Source organism: Sander vitreus, chromosome 3 (genome assembly GCF_031162955.1).
Source record: "Sander vitreus isolate 19-12246 chromosome 3, sanVit1, whole genome shotgun sequence".
In the NCBI taxonomy this organism is placed as follows: domain Eukaryota; kingdom Metazoa; phylum Chordata; class Actinopteri; order Perciformes; family Percidae; genus Sander; species Sander vitreus.
In genome coordinates this window covers 8,450,520-8,461,598 of record NC_135857.1, presented here as the reverse complement: position 1 = coordinate 8,461,598, position 11,079 = coordinate 8,450,520, and the positions used below count along the sequence as shown (strand labels likewise).

The 11,079-nt window shown below is 41.3% G+C and overlaps 1 protein-coding gene across 1 annotated transcript; it reads right to left on the bottom strand.

Annotated features, from left to right (window-relative positions):
- Positions 1-1,352: 1,352 nt before the first annotated feature.
- On the bottom strand, positions 1,353-10,631 carry LOC144512552 (LIM/homeobox protein Lhx1). Its single transcript, XM_078243316.1, has 5 exons — positions 10,462-10,631; positions 8,022-8,245; positions 6,014-6,297; positions 2,987-3,152; positions 1,353-1,732 (listed from the first exon to the last, which is right to left on the bottom strand). Exons 1-5 carry the CDS (start codon positions 10,629-10,631, stop codon positions 1,353-1,355), a joined length of 1,224 nt encoding a protein of 407 aa, XP_078099442.1.
- Between the last annotated feature and the right edge of the window lie 448 nt (positions 10,632-11,079).

Here is an 11,079-nt window from a genome sequence, read left to right as displayed (position 1 = left end):
AACCTTTTTTGTAAACAACATCTTATACAAACTAGCACAGTGAACCACAACCCCAGCAAATGTGTGTGTGTGTGTGTGTGTGTGTGTGTGTTTTTATCTCCATACAATATAAATGAAATCAATACAAAAGTTTGGTTGGTTGCTTGGAACATTTTTATATGGATCGAGAGGTTCTAAAACATGGTTTTTCGAGACTTCTGGACTCCTGAATTGAATAGATTACGTAAACAGTTGACTGTTCTAAAGTCCCATTTAGAACCCCGGTAAAACATTTTTTTAGAAGGTAGACTTCACTTCAACATTTCAAGTTCACTTCCATTTTTAAATAAAGGGTTTGCAATCCGTAGAGTTTTTTTTTTTTTTTTTTTTTTTTTTTTAACTGTTTGCCTTTTGAAGGCGGACCTTCTTCCGATTTGGTGGAAAATTCTGAAACCACGAAAAAAAGAAAAGAAAAAAAAAGAAACAAATAGTCCAGACGGAGGAGAAATTGTCTTTTCCTGTGGCCCATTCGGAAACATACGTAGTGTCAAAAAAGGTTAAGTGTCAATATGGCAGAGCCTTGAGAGGCAAAGAGGTCTGAGGAGCTTCGGAATTAATACAAGGGACCAGTCTAGTGCCTGGAACAGAGTCTGAACGCGCCGCTCAGCCTTCCTCACAGCGCCCAGGTCAGCACACCATCAACCCTCAGCCCCCTTTCTTCTCTCTCTGTAAAGCTATTCAAGTCTTTGACAGTAGCTAATGACGTTTTTCGTGTTCGGGACATACTATAGGAGATTCCCAAAGGGTTGTTTTTGTACCCCAGCGGTGGGTGTTAGGGGGGTTTGATCGCTATGCCGGGACCCTGACAGAAGTCAGAAAGGGGTGACAGCCCCCCCCCCTCCCCCCTCCCCGCCCAAAGAAAGGGAGGGGTGAACGGGGGGGCAGTTCAGCAGTCTTGCCCATTTTTGTTTTTTGTGAGTCCAGTTTTGGATGCAGGGTGGGTGGGGGGAGGGGGGTGAGAGAAGCAAATAGAAACACGCAAACACAATACTGAGGACAATGTTTTTTTGAGCATGATGCCAGATACGCTTCCCCGCCCCCACAACAAGATCGACAAATCGAATGGGGAAAATAAATAAATAAATATTGTAAAAAGAAAAAAACACCGACAAAAATAATGACTTCATGGCGTTTTGCCCTAACCCTGTCGATATCCATGTCCCCTGTCCTCAACCCCCCCCTCCCCCCAGCCCAGCCCAGCCAGCCCCCTACCTCACCACCCTCCGATACCGAACCTCCGGCTGGCAGAGTCCTCTCTCTCTCTCTCTCTCGCTCTCTCTCTCTCTCTCTCTCTCTCTCTCTCTCTCAGAGAGCTACCACACGGTGCCCTCGTTCATTTCCGAGGGCGGGTGGGACAGGTGGTTGCTGTATCCGCTGCCGTTCAACGACAGTGAGGTAAAGGGCGGACTCGGGCCGAACACCTCGGAGGAGATGCTGTGCAGGGGTCCCGGGATGCCGGGCTCCGGGCTGGGAGAGTCCCCCGGGTGGTGGGACATTATGTCGGAGAAGCGCTGAACCTCGCTGGAAGGGTGGTGGCCCGGCAGGGGGTGGTCCATGCCTCCGAGGGGAGTGCCCGTGGGGCCCGAGGAGGGTACAAAGGGGAGATCCACCGGGGTCTGAGCCTGCGACGATGGGGGCCCCTGGGGGAAGAAGTCATAGTTCGGGCCCGGGCCGTAGTACTCACTTTGATAATCTGCAGATCCAAGAGAAGAGGAAGAAAAAAAATGAATCGACGTTAGCTCTGAGAACAATGGGTGTGCAGGAATAATTCCAGAGACATTGAGGAATTCATTGAATATACAAAGCTTGATTTGTATGAGACGGGGAGAGAGAGCCTCGCCGTACCACATTAGTCACAGAGCACGCTACACTTAAATCAAAACTGCAATTGGGTGGGGAGAACAACGTGGCCACAAAATTAATTAAAATGGGGGGCCGTTTCATCAGCGATTCTACCTACTGAGACCGATTTTTCTTTTTTTTCTCCAATTCAGCAGAATATTATTAAGACTTTCTTTTTTGCTTCAGCAGAAAGGACAAAGGCCCGAGCACCAAGGAGATCCTCTGAAAATGATCAGATATTTCAAAGCATCTGAAGGAACACTGTGGTTTCAAATCAGTGAGACGTAAACTGACTTGACGTAAACTTAACTCACTGCTCACTGGCTGACAGCTATAACGGGCGAGGTTACCCAAACTGAATGATATATCACATCTCAGAAAATAAGAGCCCCTTTGCTGAATATCCAAAAGTGCCACAATGGTCATCAAGAGCAGAAAATCACTGCATTTTAAATATTTGTTCATATGTGTTATTTAAATTCTGTGTACTAAATTAACATGAACATGTTTTTTCTTTTTTTTCTTCTTTTTTTTAAATAAAAGTGCTTCATTTTAATCAACAGCTGCTGACTATAAGATGGGGCCTGGTTCCATTAAAGCAGGAAATAACAGACAAATAGAAGAAAAAAATAATAATAATAATAATAATAATAATAAGGAAACATACGAATACTCATTTGAATAACATGTTATATAAGCAGTCATCAAAAAACATTCATTTATCATTTCAACATGAAGAAAAGGAGTGTGTCATAAGAGAAAGTACACTAGGACTTAAAAGTCCTTTGTTCCGTGAGCAATAACTCGGCTTAATTTGCACATGTAACGTACAATATTTTAGAGATTGCTCCTGTGGTGTTGTGTAAAATTGTGTTGTATATATTGTACATACAGAAACCATTCATGTCTTTGTTTTGTTGTCTTGTTTATTTGTATGTTGTTTGAATGTGTTTTTTTTTGTTGTTTTTTATCTTGCACTCCTGACTGCAGATCAAGTTCCCTATTTGGAATGAACACTTAGATGTACGTTAAAATATATATATATATATATATATATATATATATATATATATTTTTGGACGGAAAGATGGAATTGTCTGCATACCTCCATAGTAGGAGAAGGGTCCGTTGGGGATGAGCTCTCCGGGCTCCAGCCGGTCCACCAGCGTCCTCATCCGCCTCGGGCTCCGGAAGAAGGCGTGCCTCCGGGCGCCCAGCGCGCTCAGCTGCTTCATGCGCCTCTCTTTGGACCGCCGGTTCTGGAACCACACCTGAACACACACACACAGACATACTTCGTGTCACTTTTTTTTTCTTCCAACTTTATTGAAAAATACATTCAAATATAGATATAGATATGAGACACATGCTCCAAATAATTATCCAAAGAAACAATAATATGACTTTAAAAAAAAAAAAAAAAGTCTTAATATCAAAAACAAAGTATGAAGATTAAGAAGATTAAACAATATAAATAATACAATACATAGAGACGTAACAAAACACATTATCACCTCAAAGTTCACCATATAGTATGACTTTTTTTTTTTTTTTTTTGGTGGCTAGAAGTTCTACCTCGTGTCACTCAGCTAACATGCAATATGCTTCTGACGCCATTTTGATTGCAGGTCAATACAGTGTGAGGGAGACGGGAGGAGAGGGAGACATGGAGGGGGGTGGAGAAGGTGGCCGAGGGCTGCTCTGCATGCATGGTGTCAATGTCACGCGGCACTTGTATGAATAAATAGCTAAATATGTATAAACATGTCAACAAAAACACAACATTTTGCCCATCGTGGATTTAGTTTCGGAATGTGCAAATACACCTCAGTGTGTACATTCTCCACCGTACAAAACGGAAGTGTAATTAGTTGCCATGTTTACCTTGGCAGCTGCACCGCGCCGGCTTCTTATGAGAGTAAATACCCGGGCTTGGCTGTTTGTTTTGCGGCGTGCGTGATCATGATGAGCCGGCGCGTTAAATCCGCACGGCCGTGCGGCGGAGAGAACTGCGGGCCAATTATCGTTAGAGGAGCGAGAGTCCCATCATCTAACCTCCCTAATGATCTTTTAACCCTCCATTTACTCCGGCTGAAGGCTGCAGCAGCGGGGGCTTCACATCTCCAATTAATAGTTAATAGGAGGGCTGTTAGCGATGTATTAGCGGCTCCTGGAGGTTATCATTCCCTAATCTATAGGCCGGCTTCCTTTAATTACGCGCTTCCCCCTTTCTCCCTCGCTCTCATACATATTGGACGTAGCCCTGCTCGCTCGGACACTTCCACTGTATCGCCATTCATCTGCTGTGCTGAAGCCCCCCCCAGTGATCTGCCCCGCAGCCTTTATTAGCCTACATTAAAAAAAAAAAACACCTGTTAGTAAAGCCTAAAGAGCTGCTTTACAATCACTTCTACTTTTCTGGGAGTCTCATTTTTTTTTTTTTTCCTTCTGATGGGTAATCATATGTTATCGCGTGAATCTATCAATGACATTACCTAACCCTACTTATATCAGTACTTTGGTGCGCCACATAAAATAACCCTTTTAACCATTTTTGGAAATCACCAAAAGAAAAAAAGAACATAGTCCCACATACAAAATCGATAATAATAATGATAATATTAAAATAATAAAATAATAATAATCCCGGTAATAATAATAATAATAATGATACCAGTAATAATAATAATAATAATAATAATAATAATAATAATAGGCCAAATAGGCGTAACTTACAGGGGGGATGGGGGTGTTACACCCCCCCCCCCAATCAAAACTGGCTAGTGCCACCCCCCCCTCCCAAAAAAGAAAACCGATTATAATTTCCTTTACATAGCCTAAATAAAGACATTTGCACCATAATGTGATGCAGATGCAAAAGGCGCCAATTGTTACAGAAAAATTCACCACAATGCAGAAGTAACGTTCAGAATTTCAATGTTGCTCAAAAGTGGAGATTTAATGTTGAACCCAAAATTAGGCCCTTGGGCTAATAATAATAAGAAGAAGAATAAGAATACTACTACTACTACTACTAATAATAATAATAATAATAATAATAATAATAATAATAATAATAGCAATAGGCTAATAATAATACCAATAATGTCTTCGCTTTGTTTAACTGAACGTTGCCCTGAGTTGCGCGCAGACAGTATGAAGACCCTGAGACAGATTTGTGTCTTCGCTTGGCTGGAGGAGCTCCCAGCATGGCTAAACGTGGCCGCAAAACGTGCTGGCAGTGCGGTGCCAGGACTCCCAGGGCTCCCAGCAGCCCCGGCGCCAGTTGGCGACTACTTGGCCCCGTCGCCAGCGCCAAGAATCAAAAATACCCATATAAATGACCCCCGTTTCCAAATCAAGCTCGACCGTCCGGCCAATCTCTGGCTTAATGGATTCAGGGAACATGCCTCCTTTAAAGAGGGGTGAAGGATGGGGGGGTTAGGGGTGGACGGGGGGGGGGGGAGAGAGGGGGTGGAGCCTCTCTGATGGGGATGAGGCCTGCACGGTCATGGCAGTGTGGCAGCTTGGCAGTGACATTTTCTCCATAAAACAGAAGCTGTTACATCACACCTTTTTAATAGCTGCGTAATAACAGAGGGAAGGCGCGAGCCCACCTCCTCCACCTGTGGCTGCCCCCCCCCCCCCCCTTCAATATTATAATATTATCTCCACAACATTTCACACAGAATCACAAGATCCCCGCATTGAACCGTAGCCTATAGGCTATAGACTAGAAATGACTGACCTATAATTACTATAGTGATTTTTTTTTTGTTGCTGGCCACGTGGACCCAAGTTTCCTAATAATAAATGTGTATGCTACGTAATTAATGTATGTAATGTCTTTATATGTTGTGTACATTCTGCACCCATTCATCCTCTTTCCTCTTATGTTAAGCAGCTCTTTTGATAGCCTATATTTGTTTCTGTAGCCTATTTATTGTTTATTTCATATTCATGTTCAGTGTGTTTGTTTGTTTGTTTGTTTGCACCCACCCTCAAGGCAAATTCCTCATAAATCGGCCTACTTTCTTGGCAATAAACCTTTTTTTCTGATTCTGATGGGTGCCATTAAGACATGTTCAATTCCATGGAGACACTAGAGACCCGGAGCTCGATGCTTCCTTACCTGGATGACCCTCATGTTGAGACCGGTCTCCTGGGCCAGCTGTTCCCGGATGTGTCTGGTGGGTTTCGGGGTGGCAGCGAACGCCGCCTTCAGAGTCTCCAGCTGTTTGGCCTTGATGGTGGTCCGCGGACCGCGCCGCTTCCCCCCCAGGTTCTGGTCGTCGTTCTCGTTGTTCACCGTCTCTTTGTCGGACAGGGCGGCGATCTCCGTGTCCTTCAGGACCACGTCGTCCTGCAGCGGGTCCTGGGAGTCCGGGGATAAACTGGGGTCGCTGCACGCCGTCACTAAAGAAATGCCATGTGGAGGATTAGAATAAGAAACAGCCAAAACATGGGAAATATCTATCTGTATATCTCTGTGTCTCTGTAGCCTATGTGTCTCTGTCTCTATATATCTATATCTGTGTGCCTATGTGTCTCTGTTTTTATGTAGGCTATATCTATATCTGTGTTTCTGTATTTCTGCACAGCTATATGTGTGTGTCTCTGTATTTCTATATATTTGTGTGTCTGTATTTCTATATATGTGTCTATGTATTTCGGTATGTGTCTCTGTATATCTGTACATCTATATCTGTTTCTCTATATATCTGTATATGTCTCTCTGTATATCTGTATCTGTGTCTCTGTATTTCTGTATATATGTATATCTATATGTCTCTCTGTATTTCTGTAGCCTATACCTGTATCTGTGTCTCTTTATATCCAGGCTATATTTGTGTCTCTCTATTTCTGTATATCTGTATCACTGTCTCTGTATTTCTGTATATCTGTAACAGTGGCTCTGTGTCTCAACCGGCAGCGGCAGATGGCCCCCCACCGAGAGTCTGGGTCTGTCCGAGGTTTCTGCCTGTTTTAAAGGAAGCTTTTCCTCGCCACCAAATGCTTGGTGATTATTGTTGGTCTTTTGTAAATGACAGAGTGTGGTCTATACCTACTCTATCTGTAAAGTGCCCTGAGACAACTCCTGTTGTGATTTGACACTATAAATAAAACTGCATTGAGATAATGCAGTGACATAGTAGCCTATAGTGGACAAAAAAAAAAAAAAAACATGTATCACCAACATTAATAAAAAGAAAGAAATATTATCTGAGAGCGTTCATTCAGGTTTTTAAACGTGTTTATCCATCTGTCCCATGTAAATGTCGCAGTTTAAGATTCATATAGGCCTAAACATGTAACGGAGCATTCACTTTACAAATAATGTGTTTTTCTCCTTTAGGCTAATGCGTTGTTAAGAGACTTGAATATTGAGGAGCCTAAAACATTGCAAACATACGTAATACATTTATTTATTTATTTTTTAAATCCCACATGGCAGATGATGGACGAATTACAGGCCCAAACACAGATCATAATCTCAACTGGTGTGGAGAAAATAATAACAAAAAAAGGCTTGGACTGAAATAATGTAGGCTGGCCTATATTCGTTATGAAAGTGCACGGGGCTGCGAGTTTGTGTTGGATTCTGCTCTCTGGGTCGTGGGCATGGGCATGGGAAATGATGAAGCCACTGCGGGGCTGAACACATCACATCCATCACAATGTATCACAATGTATCACAATGTATCACACACACACACACTATGTGTGTATATATATATATATATATATACATATATGTATATATATATATATATATATATATATATATATATATATATATATATATATATATATACATATATATATATATATACATATATATATATATATACATATATATACTATATATATATATATATATATATATATATATATATATATATATACTGTATAATTCATATGAATCAATCCTAATATTGGGTTAATGTTCATAATATTGTTTAGTGTGCTCTCTCCGAATATTTGGACAACTTGTATTTGGAGGCTTTGGAAACATTGTTATTAAAACTTTCATGCCGATAAAGCCACACACACACACACACACACACACACACACACACACACGCACACACACACGCACACACGCGCACACGCGCACACACGCACGCGCGCCCTCGTACCTGAGAGGAGGTTGGTGTCTTTTACACTGGCGTTGTTTAGGTAATCGTCTTTGCAAACGAATTTGTTCTCGTCTATGATGTAGAGCTCCTCCCCGGTGGACAGCTGTTTGTTGCACATCATGCACGTGAAGCAATTGAGGTGGAAGACTTTGCTGCGGGCCCTGCGGACCAGGTCGTTGGGAGAGATGCCCTGCGAACAGCCTCCACACTTGGTGCCGAACCGTCTGCGCGGGAGAGAGGGGGGGGGGGGGGGGGGGGGGGGAGATTTTATTATCACAGAACACTTTTAGAGAAAACCATTTCTGAAGCGTTTAAATAATAAATTTAAAAAAAAAAGCAAAGCCCAGGCAGTCAGGTGTGGGGACGGAGAGAGCCGAGCCTATTGAGCAAAATCACATGTTCCTGCTGACTTGACTCAGTTTAGCTGAAAGTCACATTTTTGTGGAAGAAATTTATAATCGAGTCTGGACATGAAGTATAAGCACTTATTTTTTTAAGCCTCTATTGGCCATGTGGAAAACACAATTTGCGGGACTAAACCTATTCAGAAACATAACAATTTACATGAAATAAAAGAATGAAAAAAAAGAATGAACTCCAGAAAAAAAGGAGCTTTTTGGACCTTGTGCTATCTCCACAATTAAGAACAGGCTAAACCTTTTTCCTCAATCCGCACTGAGATGTTGGATAATAATAATACTAATAATATTAATACTACTACTACTACTACTACTACTACTAATAATAATAATAATAATAATAATAATAATAATAATAATAATAATTGGTTTAATGTAAAGTCCTATTTTTTTATTGTGTGCAGTTTAAACCCATAGCTACTAATAATACTAATAATACTCATTATTAATTATAATTTTTTTTTTAGTGATGTTGCACATAAGCTCTTTTTTATTTTGTAAATAATAAAATATGCTTTCCTTCCGCACAACTATGCATGGACCTGCTGAAGAAGGTACTTATTATTATTATTATTATTATTATTATTATTATTATTATTTATTTTATCTCTACATTTCAAAACGTTTTGTGTCCCATATTAGACTAGGCTACAGCCTATATATATAGCCTCTCTATATATATATATATATATATATATATATATATATATATATATATATATATATATATATATATATATATATATACTATATATATATCTTATATATATATATATATTATATATAGTATATATATATATATATATATATATATATATATATATATATATATATATATAGTGCTACTAGCCTATATACATATATAGGCCTATATAAATGTCTATATAAATGCAACTATATAAAAGTAGGCCTATACATAAATGTAAAAGATACATGTAAATGTACAGGTGCAGTTAATAGTGTAAGCCAGCAGCAGCTGCTTTGGAATAATACCTGCTGTGTAAAGCCGTGCCATTGACTCGGCCGTTAAACAATGTGTATTGAGTGCCGTGTGCACTGCTTGTTGACTGCACGTCTGTGATTGCATTGTCTGCGGACTTGATCTTTTCAACTAGTTTACTATTCAAATCCACTTATCACGTCCTTCTCAGCCGGACTGAGCAAACACACCAGGCCGGGGGCCGGGCTGCCGGGCTGCCTGGCTGCCGGCCGGGCAGTGGCCCCTCTGGCCGGCCGGCCCCCGACCCCCGCCCGGCTGCCTCTTAGCTGTAACCCCCACCACCACCACCCCCCCTCCCCAAGTGTGATTTCCTCGATTTCCTACCAAACCGCCCCCTCTCCCTGCTGAGAGCGAGTACACACGCGTTTAATGTCGCTGCCCCTCTTCTGTTGTTGTTTAGCATAAGAATCCAAATGAACAAGCTTTTAATTACTCGCTCCTAATCAAAGCTTATCGCCTCCAAGTGCTCGTTCACGCCTGCAGGCACGGACAGGTCGCTCTATCCATTCATTTAGACTAGAAATATAACAAATAAAGCTCAAGTAAGTAATTGTAAACCTGTGTGTGCAGTCAACACATGTGCTAAGTGTATTTATTTTTTCTATTTTAACAATTTGTCTTAAAAAGCATGAGAGACAGTTTGGATTTTTAAAAGGACTTTTAGTCAGATAGTAGGCCTATATCAATAGTATGCAACCCATTTAAAAGTTGGAAATATGATAAAAGATACAAACATTTAAAACTGAATCTGCAATCTACAAATATTTTTCAGTGAAATGTCTCGCCCTATAATATAAAAAAAAGTGAGTTTTCCATGTTTTTCTCTTTTGATGCACCATCACAATTTTTGCTCCTATTTTATGCCGCTTTTTAAATGTTTTTTTTTTTTTTTTTAAGGCTGTATCATTGGCTGCTTTGCTCCTCCAGTCCAGCTGCTGACATGAACCCAGACACATTCACAAAACCCAAACAAAAAACACTGCTGGGGAGTTTTTTATGTCCCCTTTCCGCCCGATCTTACCTAAAGAAATCATTTTTGCAGTACAGTCTCCCCTCTCGAGAAAAACATTTCTCTGTCAAATTGCATTTGCACTCGCAGCACTGCACGCACTTGACGTGCCAGGCTCTGTCCAGCACGTTGAGCAGAAAGCGGTCCAGGATAGGCCTCTCGCAGCCGGCGCAGTGGACCATGGCTTTTGGCTGGGCTACACAACCCCACAAACGAACCACACACGCGCGCACACACAAACAAAATCAGCAGCGCCGGCCGAGCATTGACCGAGAATCTTCTCTCTCTCTCTCTCTCTCGCTCTCTCTCTCGCTCTCCCTCCGTGATTCGCCTGGAGCTCCCGGGTCAATGTGCGCGGAGAAGCCAGTCGATCAGGTGTCACCACAGTTTTCTCCCTGCATGCGTAAAAAAACACTCAGCGTCCACAACAACCCCAAAACAGTCAGGAAGGAAGGGATGGCGACCGCGTCCTCTTTCTCTCTCAGGTGGAAAAGCCAAATGGAGAAAAAAAAAAAAAAAAAAAAAGAAAAAGAAGAAAAGAATGAGTCCTTTATTGGATCCGGGCAAAAAAACAAAAAAAAAAAAAAAAAAAACACAATTCAACCGAAATGTAGATTTGAACGCAGGAAG

What these genes read in the sequence shown, in the direction of transcription:
- LOC144512552 (XM_078243316.1), bottom strand. Translation starts at nt 10,631, where the DNA reads ATGGTCCACTGCGCCGGCTGCGAGAGGCCTATCCTGGACCGCTTTCTG. An exon ending in TGCAAAAATGATTTCTTTAG is followed by an intron (nt 8,246 to 10,461) that starts GTAAGATCGGGC and finishes TCTCCCGCGCAG; the next exon opens with ACGGTTCGGCACCAAGTGTG. An exon ending in ACCCTTCTCCTACTATGGAG is followed by an intron (nt 1,733 to 2,986) that starts GTATGCAGACAA and finishes TTGGATCTGCAG; the next exon opens with ATTATCAAAGTGAGTACTAC.